Source organism: Chinchilla lanigera, unplaced genomic scaffold (assembly GCF_000276665.1).
Source record: "Chinchilla lanigera isolate Chin_1 unplaced genomic scaffold, ChiLan1.0 scaffold00028, whole genome shotgun sequence".
NCBI classification, from domain to species: domain Eukaryota; kingdom Metazoa; phylum Chordata; class Mammalia; order Rodentia; family Chinchillidae; genus Chinchilla; species Chinchilla lanigera.
This window is the reverse complement of record NW_004955429.1, coordinates 7,089,695-7,111,112: the sequence shown is the minus strand read 5'-3', so window position 1 is coordinate 7,111,112 and position 21,418 is coordinate 7,089,695. Positions and strand designations below refer to the sequence as shown.

At 37.2% G+C, this 21,418-nt stretch overlaps 1 protein-coding gene across 5 annotated transcripts in view; it reads left to right on the top strand.

Moving 5' to 3' along the window:
* The window catches only part of Mllt10 (myeloid/lymphoid or mixed-lineage leukemia; translocated to, 10), a gene marked incomplete at its 5' end in the record, with an annotated part of 164,656 nt that overhangs the window by 52,876 nt on the left and 90,362 nt on the right, over positions 1-21,418 (top strand). For all 5 annotated transcript variants that reach the window (XM_013515402.1, XM_013515401.1, XM_013515400.1 and 2 more), the window contains 3 exon segments: positions 2,393-2,486; positions 4,759-4,854; positions 18,397-18,492. In XM_013515402.1, the coding sequence (XP_013370856.1) occupies positions 2,393-2,486; positions 4,759-4,854; positions 18,397-18,492 (286 nt within the window).

The following is a 21,418-nucleotide window of genomic DNA, read 5'->3' as shown; positions in this document are numbered from 1 at the left end:
AACAAGTTTCCATTGTGATAATTGCTAATTTATGCCAAGGTATACTCTCTCATCCTCCTTTAATACATTTCATATTAATCATACCTTTCTTTATTTTTTTTTTTTTTGTTTTGGTTTTTCTCCGGTACCGGGAACCGAACTCACGACCTTGCGCTTGCCAGGCAGGCGCTTTTGCCGCTGAGCTAAATCCCCAGCCCCTCATACCTGCATTTTAAAGGGGTTTGTTTTTGGCTCATAAATTCAGAGGTTTCAGTCCATGGTCTGCTGACTCCAAGGTGCAGACATCAGTGGTGAAAGAGTGTGACAGAACAGAGATAATTACGTTACAGTGGGAAGCAGAAAGCAGAGTAAGAGCTCAACAGAAAGGGATCAGGGGTGAGGTACTCAGTCCCCAAGGTCATGCTTTGCTAATCTCCTAGGCATCTCTTACATCAATCAAGTTGACAGTGAAGATTGGCTGTCACAGTTGGGGACCTAAATATTAATTACAGTACATTTTATTAGAATGGTTTGTTAAGAGTTACTAATTTGTAATAAAGATAATTCTAAAAGCAACTGATCGTATATATTAGAGTGGGTTTACAATAAGTGGGTCCTGGTTCTAATGTAAGATCTGTAAGCTCTAGTCTCAAACCCTCCACCCCTTTTTGGGTTCTGGGGATTGAACTCGGCCTCATACTTGAAAATGTTCGCCACTGAGCTGCATCCCAGCTTCTCCAGTTTCATCTTGTTGCAGATAATGTGGTTGGTTATGTATCCTTTGTTTTGTTGCTAAGATTGAATACAGGTAAACTTTGCAATGTCTGAAGTGCTAGTAAGGCTTCAGTGAACGATAGTTCTTCTTCACCTGTCTCAAGGGAAAAATAATGCACTTCCTAGTATTCTCAATGTTATAGTGGCTACTTTTCAAAAATTTACTTAGATTTCTTTTTCATGATGCAATTTCAGTGGCGAAAATTATTTAAAGTAAGACAATCTGAGTGTAGTGGTTCACGCTTTTGTAGTCCCAGCATTTCAGCACTTTTGAGGCTTAGGATGGAGAACTGTTGAGCCCAGAAATTCAAGACCAGCCTGGGCAACATAGACACCCTGTGCCCCCACCCGCAATCCAAATAAAAGTGTGGGATTAATCCACGTACTTAGTAATTTTGACAGTCAGACTGTACCTGGCTGTCACTCTGGGCACGTGCACAGTTATTGAGCTTAGTGTTTGGATATATGAAGTATGTTTTATTCTACCTTTTGGGAGCATAAAAAAGATTTTTTGGTTTTTAAATAACTTCTCTTGGTTACTATACCTAATTTTCCAGAGATGAAAGTTCTGGTTTGGGTAGCGGATCTGCACTAATACTGTGATTTTGAAGTGTTGAAAATATGAAAGGTCAAATTGACAGGATGATGATTATAAAGTTTAGCATTTTATCTTTTTAACACAAACATAGAACTTCAGGTTTCAGTTCCATTTCCATTGTTTTTGACTAAGAATCTCAAATTTGTGTTTGTCTTCTATACTGTGCTATGGCTTTTCAGTAAAGTCCCAAAATTATTCCTGAGAGAAAGCATTTTTTCTTTTAAGAGTATGTGATCTGTATACATGTCGTTTCAACTGTGTACAGTGGCTTCACTTTTATTTGGACCTATGACACAGGTTGAAAGCATACAATGAATCCTTAATTTTTAAAGGGAAAATTTTTATTTTTTGAGATGGGGTCTTGAGATGGGGAGGTTGGTGTCACACTCCTGAGCTCAAGTGATCTTCCCGCTTTAGCCTCCTAAGTGGCTGGGACTATAGGAGCATGATATCATGCCTAACTCTCATAGAAGCTTAACATCTACTTGGTGATATAAAGTATGCAGTCATTTTCATCCTTGATAGAGCTGCAGGAAAAGTTTATTTTATTTTTTTTTTAAAATTAATTGGTACTGGGGCTGGGGATTTAGCTCAGCGGCAAAGCGCCTGCCTGGCAAGCGCAAGTTCGTGAGTTTGGTTCCCGGTACCAGAGAAAAACCAAAAAAAAATTAATTGGTACTGTTTTGATACACATAATGATCACATTCACTGTAGGGAATTTGTACATGCACATGATACAACTTGCTGCTGCTTTTTTCCCCATTCCCCTCCTCTCCCTTCAACCCTTCTTCCCTTTCTTATTTACACAAACTTTTTTTCCATTTTTTTCCTCTTCTGTTCTCTTTTTGGAAAAGTTTATTTTGAACCATTTAAAAAAATAGTTGCAGGTTGAGGTGACATCTATAATAAAAGTTTTTGTCTTCCTTTTTATTTCTCAGAAAATATATTTTATTCAAGTGTTTCATGTTTAGGAGTAAATTTTGTTCGCTTACGTGTACTATAGTTTGAATTTTTATTGATGGGATTGGCCTTTACTTTCAGTGCTCAGTTCGCCGGACTACTTTGTGAAGAAGAAGGGAACGGTGCAGATAACGTTCAATACTGTGGCTACTGTAAATACCATTTTAGCAAGCTGGTAAGAATAAGTTTTGAATTTTATATTGAAATGATAGTTACTTGTTTTGACAGTACAGTGACACGGTTATAAAAAAGGCATAATAGCAGTTTATTTTGCTGTGATTTTTGCCTTAGATTAAATTTGTTTAGCATGCTTTTTATTGGAAATGAAGAGATCTAATAATATAGACAGATTTTACTCTATGGGCGTCCTTTTGTAAAGGTATATATTCTAAAATATTCTAGTCTAGAACATATATGACTAGGTGATAGTAGATGTTGCTATTCAGTTGAAAAATTAATTTGTAAAGGACTATTTTACCATTATTTGCAGTTATTTTGCTTTTTGACACGTGCTTACTTTGTGTCTCATTATCACTGGTTTCTTTGTTTCATTACTGTTACCTATTTCATTGTTTATTATTTATTTTCATTTTTGGGTAGTAGGAAATAGTAAAACTGAAGTAAAGCTGTTTTTTATTTTATTTATTTTTTTTTTTTTTATTTTAAAGAGTAAAGGAAGGATAACATAATAATAGGGGGAGCTTACCAAATTACAGACAGAGTGGTAGGAAATTATCAATGGTTTTTTAAAAAAATTTTTTATTTTTTATTTTTTTATTTGAAGTAAAGCTGTTCTGTAGTTTGGTTGAAAGACCTTGAGGGAATATATTCGAAAATTCAACCTAAAGATTTTTTTAGATTGTCAAGCTTTGCTGTTGCACAGTGGCATTGATGATTGAGTTAGCAACATTTGATTGCCTGTTACCTATTAGTGTAAAAATACAGTTCCTTTGGACAATCACTTTTTTCTTAATGTCCCAAGTATATTTTTTCAGTCCTTAATGATACAGGTTTATACTCTGAAGGTTTAAAACTTGTTTTGCTTTTAATGTCTGTTTCAATTATTACTTTTCCTTTGTGAATGGGTCTATTTCATTCTTTTAAATGAATAATGGTATTAGGCAGCCATGTCTTACGAGAGAAGCAACTCGTGCCTCTCGTATTTTGGCTCATGCATATGGAATATGCTCCATAATGATGATGGACTGTATCTGTGATGGTGGTCCTATAGGATTATAAGGGAGCTGAAAAATTCACATTGTTTAGTATTTTTACCTTTTGTGTGCTTAGATATCCAGATACTTATCATTGTGTTAAAGTGGCCAGGGTAGTCAGTACAGTAATACGCTGTGTAGGTTTGTAGTCTAGAAGCAGTAGGCTATCCCGCATAGCCTGGGTGTGTTAAGGGCTACACCATCAAGGTTTGTGTAAGTATACTCTGTGATGTTCACATAATGGTGAGATCACCTAATAGCACATTTCTTAGAATGTGTTCTGTTAAGTGACTCAAGAGTGTGCTTACAAGCATGTTAGTATCATTCGATGATAAAACCTTTGCTTTAATGACAAAAAACGTTTAACTGTTTTAAGAGTAATTTTGAACTTGTAAAGTTGAAAATTATTCTTTTTTCATGGGTGCTTAAAACCTTACTAGAGTTTTGATTTTCTAAGTGAGTTGATCATACTTGTAAAATATAAAATAAATGGATTTTGAAGTTTGTACAAGTAGAATTTTTCTACTGCTAATTATTGATAGAATGTTACCCCTTTACTAGTTGGGAAAGACTGTTTAATAACTTAAGAAGATTGAATAAACTAGATTTGCATAAATCTTGAACATTTTTTATAGTAATTTTTAATCTAGTTTAATTAGGTATGATGCCACCAACTTTTAAACATCCCACATAACTCGCATCTTCATACTTCATTCTGCAGTGATGTAAGAATTTAAGTAGCAGTGTGTAATGCTCTTAGTAATGCTTTGAAAATGCATGGGTCTAATACTGACATTTCTTTTAATTTTTTTCTCAATGAACCGCAGAAATACTGAAAGTATAAGATTAAAAGCTTGCTTTACTAGTGGCATAATGTAACTCTTCAAATATTTACTTTTGCTATTCTTCTAGTCTTGGCATCCTCACTTAATATGGCATTTCCTCTTTTGGTTCAAATGTTTTTTTGCCCCCAAAAGCAGACACAGAAAATAGATAATCTATTTTCACACATTAATAAATATACAAAAATATGGCATTACTATTAAATTTAGGATTTTTTTCTTTATACTGTGATGGATGGTGTATAAACTGGATTATATCAATTGAAAAAGTGACTTTTTAATTTTAGTAGACATTTGAAAATTTCACAGTTGAATTAGTTAAACTTAACAGAAAAATTCTTTAAAAATTTTATATACATATACATATATGTATATATATTTTCTTTTTTAGAAAAAGAGCAAACGGGGATCTAATAGGTCATATGATCAAAGTTTAAGTGATTCTTCTTCTCACTCTCAGGATAAACATCATGAGAAAGAGAAAAAAGTAAGTGGATTTGTTGTTGCTAACTATGTAGCACATCAAGTAGAGAAACTAATTTAAAAATTATTTTTGCCTTTTTAGGTAAAATTAAGTTCTTGATAATTAAAAGGAGGCATGGAAATACAGAAACATTTTGACTAATAAAGAGTATTAATTCACAGTGGTTTAAAATAATGCCATATTTGTGAATATGGTTTTACCCATTGCAACTGATAAAATGCAATTTGAAACCATGGGAGTGATTTTTTTGCATGTGTTAACTGTTGTCATCTTCGTGAAATCTTTAGGTGACTTCAGCAATAGTAGTTTTTTGCTACATATCATTAATTGATTACTTCACATGTAAGTAATGATCGCATCAGCTTTTCTCCTTTATATAGAACAGTTTTGAAGTTCTGCATAGTCTTGGCTGATTTTTTTCAGTGGTGCTAATGGTATATTATTTTTCTAGTGGCCAAATGTTATACCATTTGTTCAAGAATACTTTGTCTTTTAATTTAAAACACTAAAAGCTTGCCTAAGTACTAATCTGTCTTCTTCTGACTGACCTGTTTTCTGCTTACATTTTTACTTAAAGGATGTGATTAATTTTTAATAGACTAAAAATTGAATATTGTATAATTACTCATACTTGATTTGTAATTTTTTAAGAAAATATTGCTAGTGTAGTAAAAAGATACTTCTTTTAATGGAAGTTAGGATGAAAGAACCTCTTCAAATGGAAAATAGTATTCTCACACTGTTGACATAAACTAGTTTTGATGTGGATTGTCTTTAGAAACAAGATCACCTAGAATTTTCACATTTGTAAGTACATAGGATTTGGGAAATTTTAGTATGTATTTAAAAACATTTGGTTTTAGTTTATATTTTCCTAAGGTCAAAAATAAGTAGTTTTGATTAAATTTTTTATTATGAGTGAAGTAGTAGGTACAACTTTATGCTCGTTTAGGGTAGATAGGTATGTAATCTAAATATATTTATTTTATTTTATTTTTAAATTTTTTATTCATTTATTTTTTCCAGTACTGGGAATCGAATTCATGACATTGTGCTTGCCAGGCAGGCGCTGTGCCGCTGAGCTAAATCCCCAGCCCCTAAATATATTTATTTTAGATCTTAATTAGGGGGAGCTGAGAAGATGGCTCAGAGGCACAGTACCTGCCTGGCAAGCGCAAGGTCCTGAGTTTGATTCCGGGTACCAAAAAGAAAATTTGTATCTTAAGTGGGAAGTTTATATATTTTGACTTCTTTATGAGGTGATTTGTGATAAAGTGACAGTAATAAGGGGTCTGACTTGTATTTGTTGTTTGAATTGCTGATGAAAAGTGGAAGATTTAGTCTAATCAGTTTTAGTAAGTGACACCATGAGAGTTTATTTACGCTTTTAAAATCATGAGCTGAAGATTAAGTGTAAGGGCTCATTATAAAATGTGAAGAGGGAAGTTTTACACTAATGGACTTCTGCCATTTCATGAGCGGTATCTGGTTTTAGAGGCGTTTACTGTATGAGCGTATTTAATTTGTGTCTTACTGTGTTACTCGAAGGACAATTATTAAATGTTGAATATAGTGCTGAGGCTTATGCAGTTCTTATTATTGCTTATGCAGTTATCAGCCTTGTCTGAATAAATAAGAAATTGCATTTTATGAATTCTTTGTAATTGTTGTTGAATGATATTTTAAAAACTGTGTTCAGTCAAGTTTGTTTATCTTTGGATTCTGGATGTATGTAAATACTATTTGGATTTTACTTTTCACATATACTAAACTTAGAACTTGACTTTTTGTTGTCAAGCTTAAAATGGCTTTTTGTATTTTATTTTGAACAACAGAGGATTATTCTGATTTATAAAGTAAGCATACTGTGTGTGAAGTCAACATGCTCTTAAGTTTATTAGACTTGTTTGCTTGCCTTAGCAATATTTGGTATAGGACTTTTTAAATGATGATATGATGGTAAGTAATAATATAGTTGAACAGATGAGGTTTTATAGACTCTGTCCCTCTTTACTATTACTTGTTTTTTTTTTTTTTTTTGAGAATGGGTGTCTCACTGCATTGCTCAGGCAGGGCTTGAACTCCTGGGATAAAGTAGTTTCCTGCCTCAGCCTCCTGAGTAGGTGAGACTGTAGGCCCTCACTTCTGTGCCTAGATTCTGTTTTCTCACATTTTTATGTTTAATGTAGGCTTGTCTTGAAAATATGTACAGTTGACCCTTTACATTTTGGGATTTGGGTGGGGAGGAAGAAAAGCATGTAGGGAAGCAAATAATTAGATTATCTGAATAGTGGAGCATTGACAGTAGGTATGGATAGAACTTTTTGAGAGATAACAGCTAGGCTGATTAGTATAAACATAAGGAGGTGAATCCCTTGTTTTCTAAAGTGTTTAAAATAATGAGCTTGAAGCTGGATGATACAGTGGTGAAATTAGGGATGTGGAGGCATGTAGATTTGGAGGAAATATTGGAGCAATGGTCTTGAGAACTCAGTGGGGTCAGAGAACAAGTGCAGTAAGAATGGAATTTCAGGTTGTGGGAAAGTAGATCATTGTGGTTTAGCTTTTCTTTTGTTTTCTTTTTTTTTGGTCTTTTTGAGACACGATCTTGCTATGCAGTTCAGGCCGGCCTTGAGCTCACTTCGTAACCCAGGCAGGTCCCGAACTCTCAACGATCCTCCTACCTCAGCCTCCTGAGTGCTGGGATTTCAAGCATCGGTCACCGTTCCCAGCTTCCCTCTCCACACCCCCCTTGTGGTGCATATTTGTATTACTTGAAGTTGGTGCGTGTGTTTGACATATCTTAATCAGCTTCACTCATTCCATCTTCTCCTTTTCTACCATCTCTCCCTTTCCTGTCTTGCTTGTTCCCCATCCTGTCTCCAGAAGTCTGCCATCTGGATTCCTGTCCTCTATCTTAATTCTTTATTTCTTTTTAGGTTTCTTGTATAAGAGAAATCATGTGATATTTAATTTTCTGAGTCTAGTTAATTTCACTTACCGTGATGGTTTCTAGTTCCATCTGTTTTGCTATAAATGACATGTTTTTATTCTTCCTTATCAGAAATATTTCATTGTGTATACATCACATTTCCTTAACCATTCATCCACTGAGAGACATCTAGGCTGTTTCCACAGCTTAGCCATTGTGGATTGAGTATGCATGGATCACTGTAGAAAGCAAACATTAATGCTTTTAGGAATATGTCTAGGAATAGTATAGTTGGATCAAATAGTACTTCTGTGTTGCATCTTTTGAGGAATTGCCATGCAGATTTGACATAGTGGTTATACTTGCTTACATTTCCACCAACAATAGGATTTCTTTTCTCTCACCATCCTTGCTTGCATTCATTCATCGTTTTTATAAAAAATATTCTTGATGATAAATTAATAGTTCATTCTTTTTTTTTTTTTTTTTTTTTTTGGTTTTTTGGTTTTTCTCCGGTACCAGGAACTGAACTCACGACCTTGCGCTTGCCAGGCAGGCGCTTTTGCCGCTGAGCTAAATCCCCAGCCCCCAATAGTTCATTCTTAACCAATTAACTATTAGCAGAATCTACTCAGAAACAGGATATATACCTAACATGGTTTTGGATAGTGAAGTAAGTCAGTTAATGGTTTTACTGAGTAGATTCTTCTATATGCCTTTTTCAAAATCTGAACTCTCACATACTATGCAGCCATAACTTTTTTGGAGGGGGTGGTGGTACTGAGGATTGAACCCAGAGCCTCATTCATGCTAGGTAAGCGCTCCACCACTGAGTGGATAAAACAAATACAGGTAAGTGAGGTAGAGCTAGGAAGAGGGAAATGGCGAACTTGTGGGAATTTGACCAGCACTTCCTGTGAGGTAGTAGGAGTGCTAAATGGATCCATGTGAGTGATTCATGCTGTGAATGACATGCACAATATTTTTAGAATTTAAAATTGTAAACATTTAGAATATTTTGAACATGGGGAAGGTCCAGTGTGTTGAATTGATAAGAAGCTGAGAAGGATAAGCTAGAAATGATAAGCATGACAATACAGATTGAGGTGATTGCAGTTGAAGAGTTTGCATTTAATGGTGGTATGATTGCAGCCACACTTGAAGTTTATTTGGCAAGTGTTGTATGAGGTGTTTACTTAGTGGTTGAAATGGGAAAACTGATTAGTGGAATGATTTTCATGATGATGACCATGAGGACAACAGAAGTGAGAAAAATAATGTGTATGTTAGTAGTTATTGTGTGCTGGATACTATACTAAGTACTTCACCTATATTAACTCCTGGAATCTTCACCCACAGACGGGTGAGGTAGATAGCATTCTTTTTGTTTTAAAAAAGAGAATTTTAAAAAAGAGAAAATGATAGCACAGAAAGTGATGAGTAGCTTGAACAAACAAATACATAATAAGATGGACTGAAGTTGAAGTGAGATGGTTTGGCTCCTTCAGTCTGCTATTAACCACTGCCTTATGTTGCTTAATTAAGCACATTAACTTGAATCAGATTAAAAGTAATGAGATCTGAACTGAGCTTATTGATAGCTGGATTAATTGAAACATAGAAGAAATGACAGTAGTGGTGAACCTATGACATGTGAGCCGCAGTGGGCTATTTGTTTTTATCATTGAAAGCTCTTAAAGCTTTGCCATCGCTGTCCTCGTTGCTGAAAGATTAGTCTATATGGCTGAGACCTCATTGGTAATGGGTAGACCTGAGAAAGGGTGCGCCGTAGGTGATGGGTGGTACAGGTTGTCTTATTTAGGAAAGTGATGTTATAAATATAAGTAGGGACTCAAAGCTTCTTGCAAACTTTGTGGATTTGTAAAACTTTTTATAAAAGAGCTGAGAAATCTGATTTCAGTTACATTAATTGGTAATGCTGGTTGTGGTAGCAAATGTCTCAAATCCCAGCACTTGGGAGGCTGAGGCAGGAGGATCTCCATGAGTTTGAGGCCAGCTTAGACTACATAGTGAGTTCAAAGCCAGCCTGAACTACATAGCAAGACCTTGTCTCAAAAAACAAAAACAAGAAAAAAAAAAGATTTACTGGAATGGGGAAAATTTTCAAAGTACTTATATACGTGAATCTGGAGCTCAAAATGGGTCAGGCCAGATGTATATTTGATGTAACAATAAGTGAAATTAATATTTTATTTATTGTCTTTTTGAGACAGGGTCTCGCAATGCAGTTCAGGCTGGTCTTAAATTCACTTTGAACCCCAGGCTGGCCTTGACTCACACTGATCCTCTTGCCTCAGCCTCCCAAGTGCTGGGGAAATTAGTATTTTAAATGCTCATAAAGCTAGGAGATTGGTTTGATAAGAAAACAGCAATGTAGGGGGACCAATAAAAGAAAAAGGCTATCAGATAATTTAAGTGATGCAGCTCTGCTTAGAGCAGTGACTGATGTATTAGAACATCTGACATTAAAGGAAAATGCAGTTTGTATATTGTGGATCATTTTCTTTGAACCCAGAGCCAGCACTTGCCTGCTTTTTCCTTGGGGTGTTTTCCCCCCCAACCTGCCCCCACAACAGGGCCTTGCTGTGTTTTCCAGGCTCTCCTCAGACTCCTGGGCTCACATAATGCTCCTGAGTCCTCCTCCCCAGCATCTGGGACTGTGGGCATGTACATACTACCCTGCCTGGCATTAACTTGTCTCTTCAGTGAACCTAGACATCCTTGGACTTGAATGATACGCTCTTTCTCCAGCTTTGATACCTTTACCTGGTTCTCTTACATTTTCATTTCACTTTTACTATTATGTATTTGTCTTACTGCCGGGTTATTATGTGTTTTGAAACTGATTCCTGATTTTCAGGTTCTGCTGTTTTGGGATTCTACCCTTTCACGTGTGAGATGGGTAAAGATAGGCAGATAAAATGGAAGTTGGCAAACTTTTGTTCTAAGGAACCTGTATATTTTAGGCTTTGCAGACTGTATGTCATCTCTGTCACATGTTCTTCCCTCTGTTGGGTAGAATCCTATAAAAATAGAAAAACTGCTTTGTAGCTTGGGTGACACTTTGCTGATTCCATACATTATTTCCTGCCATTCTTCAGATGTGCACATAATAGTTAAGGTACAGTTAGCTGAAGGGTGCACCTGCAGAGTCATGTTGCTTCTGTGCCTTGTGTGAATCCTGTGCACTGCATCCGGGGGCCTTCATCTTCCATTGCTGTAAGTAAAGTAGTGCTCAGGGCATCTGGATCAAATAGAGCTGGAAACATTTGTCTTAGAATTTCTCAGCCTATTTGGATGGCTGCGTGTGGCCATTGGTTTTTCCTGGGAAGAGAAGGCTTAATTTTTGTCTCCTCATAACTTTTCTTAAAGTAACTGAAGTCACCTTGTTGTTACTATAGTAGGCAGGAACTGAGTCTGACTTCCAGATTGGTGAGAAAGACCTCCCCTCCTGTCAAAGTAGATTACTAATCATCATTGAGCTCCCTGTTTTAAGTGTATTTCCTGGTGCCTAACCTGAAATCAGCTGTTGAATTCTTCCTCATTAGCGGTAATAAAATGAAAGTTAATTTATTGCTTAGTTGGCCATACAATTTGTCTTGCTTATATTGTTAACTTACTCCCATAGATTTCCCTCAAATCCTATTACTGGCCTGTGGGCCTCTCATCCTTCCTTTTCCATAAAGCCATGTCCCTACTCACATTATAGTCTCATCTCTCAATTGTGCTGAACGCTGAAAGGTAAGGTATCTACAGCAGACCTCTGGGTCAGAGATGAAGGAGAGTTTATTACTTAACGGCAAAGCAGTGGCCAGAGCATCAGTATTTTTGCACCATTCCCCAAGACCCAGTTCCCATAGGGCAGAGCAGAGAGGGCGGATGACATATGTTCATGCCATCTATTGCATTAAAGGAGGGACACCCAGAGGTGAGGCCACCTGAATCTTTTACAGTGGACAATAAAGCATGCCTCCCCTTTGCTTCTAAGATAGATCTACTCTCTCCTTAGGCTATATATTCATTGTAAAAGTAACCTGAAGAAGATAGTCTAGACAGTGTACAACTGTCGCTTCCCTTGAAAGACATACAGAAACTAGAGACATTTGTAGCATTGTCTCCTAATACATAATCCTCTAATTTGAGTGGCTTTATGCAATGCTTGCTTTTCATTTACAGCTAAGTCTAAAATAGGTATTTTTGACCAGCAGTCTTCTAAGCTACCAGTAAGGGGCTTGACATTTTTCTGTGAGTCTACCTTCTTTAAAAGTTTTGCTTCTATGGGCGCCAGTGCTTATTTGTATTAATCCCTGTAAAAGGAAACATCGGAGACACTAAATACCCAGAGGAACCAAGGAGCGGACCTAGACATTGCACCCTTTTTCATTTAGATTGCCCTGGCTTGGACCCAGTGAAATGGGCATGTTTAAGCTGGGCAGTGTCTAATTAGAGCACACATAATGAAGAAAACGTGGTATTTATACACAACAGAGTCCTGCTCTGAAGAATAAATTTTGAGTCATTTGTAGGAAAATGGATGCACCTTGAGACCATAATATTAAGTGAAATAAATCCCAGACACACAAGCTTAAATACTATATGGTTTCTTTCTCAGGAGAAACCCGAAATATAAATAAAGAGCAAAACAAAAGATAATCGGGAGATAGCTCAGAGATGGTGAGAGGAGAGAAGGGGATGAAAAAGAACTAAGAAATGTTATGCCCATGGACCAACTCCCCAGGAAGAGTGTAATAATTATGTACTGCAAACATGTACTAATAAAAAAAGAAGACAAAAAAGAAAATGGATGAAGTGGGGTGTGGCAGTGCATAACTGTAATCCCAGCACTTGGGAGGCTGAGGCAGAAGGATCGCTGTGAGTTCAAGACTAGCCTGGGGTGTCTGAGCGAGTTCAAGTCCAACCTGCACTCTATAGTAAGACCCTGTCTCAAAAAAAAAAATTTTGAGTTTTGTAAATAGCTGGCTCTTTCTATCTCATGTTAGCCTTAGTATAAGCTATATGTTTAATTATAGAGAATTAAACAGGGCAGAGCAATTAAAAATGAAAGTTGAAAAAGAACCACTTGAGATTTCACCAGTACCCATCATTGCTAAGTGAACATTTCAGATTTCTTTTATGCATAGATGAAAAGAATGGTTAGATAGATAAAATTATTTTGTTAAAATGAGATAAATGGAAGTAAAATAAGTAATATTAAGCTTCTGCTAAAATTTTCTTAACGCAAGAGAGAATTATTTTTTAAAGATACCTGTAAGTTATTGTATAATACCCCAAACAAATGAAAGACATTGAAGAGGTGAGATTATTTTTCCAATTTGAAGGCTTTTAGCTGAAAGTAATGGAATACTTAAATAAGTGGCTAAAACACTTGGAAGTTTATTATTTTGCGTAAGTTCAGAGGCTACGATTTTGTGAGATGTGCTTAATTTAATTATAGCCAGTTCCATGGTGACAGGGCTTTGTTGACTTTGTTGTGAGTCTCATGGCTTTTCAGTCATGGTTGCCAGGTTACTGCAGTTTTTGCAGGGGTCATGGCCTAACTTCATCATCTAAAGCTAGGAAAGGAGAACCTTTTTGAGTGAGAATATTCTCAGCAGTCACCAAGAAAATTTTCCTTTCTGTTTTACTGTCCTGAAGTAAACCTATCCCAGACCAAAAGCAGTCAGTGGCTACAGAAAATTGATTTGTCTTGATTGCCTTAAGCCCATCTGTGCTCACCCTGAGGTGGAGACTAGAGCTGCATTTATTTAGGACGGGAAAGGGAAGGCCTGTTTCTGTCACCAGAACCAGTGTCAACAAGGAAGGAACTTGTGCGCAGGTACAATTTGGCTCAGACTATGATGTGATGTTTTAAGGACATACTTCCATTTCTCCATCTAGCTCCTGCTTTAAAGGAAAGGGCTTCAGTGTCCCATGCTCATTGCACTTGCTTTGCAGTCCAGTTTTTTTGTATTTTATGTTTTTAAACATTTTGGATTAGTTTGGAGACAGTCCATGCTGGCCTTCAACTCATTGTGGAGTCCATGCTAGTTTTTAACTCCTAACCCTGCCTCAGCCTGCCTGGGGCTGATTATAGCTGTATGCCACCATGCCCAACTTGTTTGTGTGTTTTAAAAGACATTATTTTCAGACTGTACCTTGTCTGTGTATTGGGTCACTTTTTTTTCCTTGAATAGACTTAGGTAGTGGATCCAGAATGTTTCTGTTGGCTGGGGATATAGCTCAGTGTCATAGCACCTGCCTGGCAAATTCAAGGTCCTGAGTTTGATTCCTGGTACCAAAACAAAACAAAAAAGTATTTCTGTTGCTGTGGAGATAGCCTACCACCCTTCTTTACTTTACCTTCTACTGAGTTGAACTTCGGTACATCTAGGTGTTAAACAGCGCACAACAGAATTTTCAGAATGCAGTTTTCACTTGGTAGACTTTTATGTTTGAATATACCTTCTGTCCCACATTTATTGGACTCTGGGAATGCAGGTTAACTTTCTATTATCTTTGTTTTCTATAGCTATTAGTTCCTCTTGACTGCTTTAGTATGTCTTTTTAAGCAGTTTAAACAATTCTCATTCTTTTTTTTTAGCTGGGTGTTGTGGTATATACCTGTTACTCTGGCACTTGGGAGGCTGAGGCAGGAGGGTTGTCCAGAGTTCAGGCCATCCTGGACTACATAGTTCAAGACTAGCCTGAACTACATAGTGAAACCCTGTCTCAAACCTATCTCTTCGAGTTCTTCAAGTTCATTTTCAATAATGTATCATTTCTTTGCCATTTGTTTAATTTGCTAATTCTGTAATGTTTTCTTTATGTAGTATAGGGCAGTTTTGGGAAATAACTTTTAGGCAATGAAATCTACTCCTAGGCTGGCATCTTAGTTGCATTACAGTATTTATATTATTTTTAGTTATCATCTCTTTGCAACTTTTTTTCTTACCTTTTGTTTTGTTTTGTTTTGTTTTGTTTTGTGGTTTAGCTTTTTGAGACCGGGTGTTGCTGTGTAGTTTAGGCTGGTCCTGAACTCACTGTGTAGCCCAGACTGGCCTTGAAATTGCGGCAGTCCTCCTGCCTCAGCCTCCGGAGTGCTAGGATAGCAGGCGTGCACATTATGCCCAGCCTGCACTTGTTTTTTGATCTTGTTCTTTTTGTGTATTTGTTCCACTGGAATTTAGGTACTTTCTTGAAAATGTCACCATTTTTGAGACCATGACTTGAGGGAGAAGTAGTTTGCAATTTTTTTGGGGGCATGGGGGAGACAGTCTCACTTGAGCCCAGGCTGGCCTTGAACTTGGCACAATTCTCTTGCCTCAGCCTCCTAAGTGCTGGGGTTACAGGCATGCACCACCAAGCTCAACTCCATAGTTTGCATTTTTCTGAAGCCAGAAGAAATGAGAGGAGTGCAGTGTAAAAGCTTAGCTTTGAGCAGCATGCATTTTGTGGCGTAACCATAGGCTGATTCTCCTTTCAGGAACTTTATTCATTGTCTTATACCAGTGGTGGTAAAGCTATGGCAACTGTGCCGCAGTAGGCTGTTCGTTATCATGGAAAGCTCTGAAAGGTTTGTTGTCGCAGTTACCCTGTTTAAACCTCTGCTGTGTGGGTGTGTCTCATTTCATTATGGGATTATATTCATTCATTCTTAGCCTTCATACTGTACTTTGAAAGAGTCAGCACCTCTTATTTCCTTTTAGTCAGCACCTCTTATTTCCTTATTTCCCTTTAGTTTCCTTATTATCACCTGAAGCACTACTCTTTAGGCAGAAAAAGTTAAATAGGCAGGGAAATAAGAGGGACGAGTGCTTGCTCCAGAGTTTGAGTTTTAGTTATATTCTCAGAATTTTAGGGAATTAAAGACAGGATTAAGAGCTGAATCCTATAGGTCAGCATAGGATACTTTCCATTATTTTCTAAAATTTTTTTTTTTTTTTTATTTTGAGACAGGCTCTTGCTTTGTAGTTCACGCTGACCTTGAACTCACTATGTAGGCCAGGCTGGCCTCAAACTTGCTGCAGTTCTCCAACTCAGGCCGCAAGTGCTGGGATTATAGGTGTGCACTACCACACCTGGCTTTTCTAAAATCTTGTATCACCCCTTGCTTGCCAGTTTTTAATGTGTTATTATCTGCCCTTGCCCTCAATTTTGTTTGCTTGTTGGTTGATTTGGTTGGTTCTTTTAACTTTCAAAATATTTGTTAACATTGGAAAAATTTGTGATTTCAGATTGCCTTTTAAATGCCATTCCATTCCTGGAGATTGGTGTGCTTCATGTTTGAAAGAATATTTTCCATTATTTGAATAAAGACACTTCTTTTTTACTAAAATTACTTTTTAAATTCCAACCAAAAAAATTGACTTATCTTGAAATAACTCATGCTTTCCTTTTCATTCTTACCTTGTGGCCAACTATTAATTCTTAGCACTGGGCTTCCTGATGGCCTGTCATTCCTAATTGGTGACAATGGAATTCTTTTCTGTACGTTGGCAACCTTTGCTAGTTCGTTCTAGAGATTTTCTGAGAAGGAACCTCAAGCTGTTGATACGGAGTTCCTTCTGGAACTCACTAATTTGGCACAAAGGTTTGTCAGTGGTTCACTGACCACCTGTGTACTCTTCAGAAAAACTGAGCTATCCTAATTCCTTTGGGCCTGAATATTATTCCTTTGGGCACTTAATGGTATCTCCAACTGCTTCATTTGGAGTGGCAGGAGGAGGTGTTTGTTTATTTGGGACTGAACCCAGGTAAGGCTTTATGCACGCTACTGCTGTGCTGCATCTTCAGTTCCTCTTCATTTTATTTTGAGAAAGGATCTTGGCAAATTGTCTTGGCCTCGAGGCTTTGATCCTCCTGCTTCTGCTTCCCTAGTAGCTGGGATTACAGGTGTACACTACCACATGTGACCCCTGTATTGCTTCCTGAACACATTTTTTACGTGTCCTTTCGTTGGTTGTTTTACTTTTTAAAACTTGGGTTAAAACTCTTGTGTAATTGTCCTCAGCTTCTTTAAGAGGGGAAAAAGTTGTATCTTTCTTCCATGTGATATCATTTGGGATGTTCATGAGGCCGCACTAGGTTAGTGGCTGGCCAGGTGGTCACTGTTCACGTGCTTGGGGCTGGGCACTGGTGCCTGTGGCAGGCACCTTTCTTTGTCCCCAGATGGCCACATTCCCCACTTGGCCTGCCTATCAGGAGTGTCTGGAACGATTCCGAACATCGTGGCTTGGATCCACAGGAGCAAAGGTGGAAGCTCTGCTGACCTTCTTAAAAGTCCTGTTGTCTAGAACCTGTCCATCAAGTCAGGGTTAAGGGAGTGGAGAAGATGACATCTTACGATGGGAGGACCAGTGCTGAACAGAGCAGTCATCTGCCATAATTACAGTAACTAGAAAAATTGCCCAGTTTGAGTAAAAAGTGTTGTGTTACTTTACTTTCTTTCTCAACAGTATTAACAGTCAATCAAAAAATGTCTTAAGTACTTAGACCAGGAATTAAAAGCAAAAAGGGAAGCATTTGTAGTATTGTAGTAAAACATGTATCCTTGCTTTTTATGCTCTTTGTTCTGCTGGTATGCAATCTCTTTTAGAGTAGAGACAGGAAAACTAGTCCTTCATGCCTTGAGCAGATTAAGTGCTCTGAATAGTTAAAGTAAAGCACTATGAAATAAATCCAGCTCTTGACATACTAGCAAATTTCACACCCAATACGGTTTTCCTTTTGTTGTACTGGGGATTAAGCCCGGGGGCACCCTGTTACTGATCTATGTTCCTAGCTCTTTTTATTTTGGGGAGATTGGGGTCTCACTGAGTTGCCCAGTCTGGCCTTGGCCTTGAACTTGTGGTCCTCCTGCATCTCTGTCCTGAGTAGCTGGAATTATAGGTATGGTCTGGCACCCTGGGCTCCAAAATACTGTTTTTCTGGTTCAAACAGTTGAGAGCATTTTGGTTAAAATTTTTTGATGTTAAGCAAAATTGAGCTTCTAATATATAATTATTGTTTTAGTGAATCAAATTGCTTTTTAGATTTAGTTTACTAATTTTAGTACTTCATAGCAACATACTTTGTCTGCTTTTGGCGGTGGTAGTGTTGATACAGACGACCAGTTTATCCATTTACTGGGTAGACCTGGGAAAGATTCCTGCCTGAGTTCCTGTGCCCTGATCTCTGGTTTCTGGGCTGAGGAATCCAATGCATGGTGGTAGAGAATATGGTACTTTTCAAATGTGATCACACACTGAATGAGACATAAACTTTAAAAGTGCTATTTATAAAAAAGTACTTAGTGTTCTCATAAGAAAAGTATGTATTTTACCAAATATAAATGTAATAGTTTCAGATTTGAGTTGTTTTTTGGTAGTATTTTAGATTGATCAAGGGTAAGGGAAGATATGTCATTTTAAAATAGATTACTTTTTTATATATAAAATAGTACTATGATAATAGGATTAAGTTATAAAGGTATTTTTTGGTAGAAATATTTGTTAAAGTTTGAAACTTCTAGTTATAAAAAGAATCTTAACATATAAATGATTACAATTTGAATTTGTTTGAATTTAATGAATAAATTTTGTTCATTTTTTTAGAAATACAAAGAGAAGGACAAACACAAACAAAAACATAAGAAACAACCAGAATCATCACCTGCTTTGGTTCCATCACTGACAGTTACAACAGAAAAAGTAAGTGTTAAGTATCATATTTTATTCAGTAACTAGCTATGTACAGAGTTTTATCTCTGAGAAATATTTTTATTCCCAATGTCCTAATTCTCATTTTTCCTGTCTCTCTTACCATACATGAAGCACTAAGGATTCCCACTTCTTATCCTTTATGGCATCTTCTGGTGATTCTAGTGGGTATCCAAAGAGGAAATAAGGTTAACAATGAGGGACACTGTGGAAATTAAGAATTTGGGCTGTGGCGTAGACCTGATCTGTGATTTTGAATTCTGGCTTCACCACGTACTGATTGAACTGTTAAGTTAGTTTACCTTTCTGTGATTCAGTTTCATTACCTGTAAAGTAGTGGAAATAGTGAAATGGAAAAGATAATACATTTAAAACAACTAGAATGGTATCTGGAGTCAGTACTATTTAGCAAATGTTATGTATTACTGGATTACTACATGCTTATGGTGAAAAAGGAGGTAGGCCATCAGTGGTTGGAACAGAGTAAGCAAGCGAGGAGGCATTGTTTAGCCTGTGCAAGGGCTTTGTGTTTACTTTGAGTGCAAAATGAACCCTTTGAGGGTTCTGGACTGAGACATAACATGATCTGGTTTGAATTGTGAAAGGAACTCTGGCTGCTTTGTTATGGATAGACTATAGAGAGTGCATTAGGATCAGGGGTTAATAACATTAGGAGGAGTTATGGTCATCCAGTTTCAAGGGCAATCACAGGGCAGATGGTGAGAGATGAACATTCTGAGTACATTTAATGGTAGAACCTATATGACTTTTTTTTTTTTTAAACAGGTAAGTCAGAGGTATAAAAGAAAGAGAGGACCCATATATGATCCCAAAGTTTTCGGCCCAGTTAGATAGAAAGAATGGAATTGATGTTAACAAAGATAAGAGGCTGGTTGTGCACACCTGTAATCGTAGCATTCAGGAGGCTGAGTCAAGAGATTGTTGGAAGTTTGAGGCCAGCCTGGTCTACATAGCAAGATCCTGTCTTAACCCAACCAACCAACCAACCAACCAACCAACCAACCAACCAAGTAAACAAAAAACCAAACCAAAACAAAGATAGGATAGACTGTATAGGTCATGGAGAAGGTGAAGAATTCAATTTTAGATATGTTGTTAGTTTAGTATTGCTGCCACGAATTTAGCAGCTTAAAACGACATAAATTTACGTTATTGTTCTGTGTGGGTGGACTCAACTGGTTCATGTACCTCAGGTAAAGGATTAAGTCAAGGTGTTGGTTCTTATCTGAATCTACTTTCGAAGATCATGCAGGGTGATGTAATTTGGTTCCTCATGATGTGTGGGATTCAGGTGCCCACTTCCATGTTGGTTGTTAGCTGTGACCCACCCTGAGCCAGGGCCTCTGTCAATCCTCGAGTCTTCCGCCATGTGACCCCTTGTGTCTCAGGGCCAGCAGTGACGTGTTGCATCTTTCTTAAGGTTGGAATTTCTCTTTCTCTTTTTTGCAACAGAAGGCTTCTGTTGTATCCCATCTGCTTTTAGTCAGAGAAAATTCTCTTTTAAGGGCTCATGTGATGAGATTGGGCCTCTCTGAATAATTTCCTTTTTTTTTTTTTTTTTAAATTTCCTTGTTTTAAGGTTTGTGAGCTTCATTATGTCCTTAAAGTTCTTTTTGCCATGTATTGTAAATTATCGACAGATTTCAGAGTTCAAGATGTGGTTATCTTGGTGGGCTGTTCTCCCTACTGCAGAGTTGAGGTATCTGTTAACCGGCTAGGTAGAGAATACTGACTAGCCACGTGGATGCATAATCTGCCATTCAGGAAAAACATCCAAACTTTGGGTATAAATTTGGGTGTCGAACGCATATGGAAGTATTTAAAACTGTGAGCCTGGATCACATCATCACAGGAGGAGTGAATAGAGGTAGAAAAAGAAAAGGCTTACAAGCAAAAGATGTTAGAGAAGTGTAATCATCAAAGGAGATGAGGAAGAAAACCAAGAGGATGTGGCACTCCAGGAGGCCAGCTAGAGAAAGGATGCAATAAGTGAACTGTGTCATCCTAGAAGAGCTAGCGGTTGGATTTAGTCAAGTGTAGATCATTAGTGATGTTGATGAGCAGTTTTAATCTATTTTATTTTATTTTTTTTGTCTTTTTGAGGCAGGGTCTTGCTGTGCAGTTCTGGCTGGCCTTGAGCTTGCTTTGTAGCCCAGGATGGTCTCAAACTTGCGATGATCCTCCTGCCTCAGCCTCCTGAGTGCTGGTATTACAAGCGTGAACCACACCCCGCTGATTTTAATATATTTAGTGGGGACAAAAACTGGGTTTAATCCAGAATAGGAGGAGAAAAGTCAGACAGTGAGTGTGAATGACTGCTTTCAGAGGCTTAGCTAGAAAGAGGAATAGAAGATAACTGGCCAGGGAAGTGAGGAGGAAGAAAGGTATTTTTTAAATGTGAGAAATAGCAGCACGATAGTGTGCTAGAAGGAATGATCCAGTAGAGAGAGGAAATAATGATAAAGAAGAGGAAGAAATTGTTAGAATGATATCCTGAAATACATGAAAAGGAAGGAGACCTGCCAAATTGAAAAGCAGGCTCTAGTACTGTAATGAGAGAGAAGGCAGAAAAGTACGAGAAATACACTGGATGTAGAGTGTTGCAGGGGTGGTATTTATGGAAAATTTTTTTGGATAAATTCTTTTTTTTTTTTTTTTCAGTGAGATAAGCTGGCTGTGAGGATGAGAATAGTAAGAGCATTCTTAGATTTGAGCAGAGAACAAAGGCATGAATTATTATTACATTACAACTATGGCTGGCTTGCTTCCTTCCTTTCTTTCTTTCTTTTCTTTCTTTTCTTTCTTTTCTTTCTCTTTTCTTTCTCTTTTCTTTCTCTTTTCTTTCTCTTTTCTTTCTCTTTTCTTTCTCTTTTCTTTCTCTTTTCTTTCTCTTTTC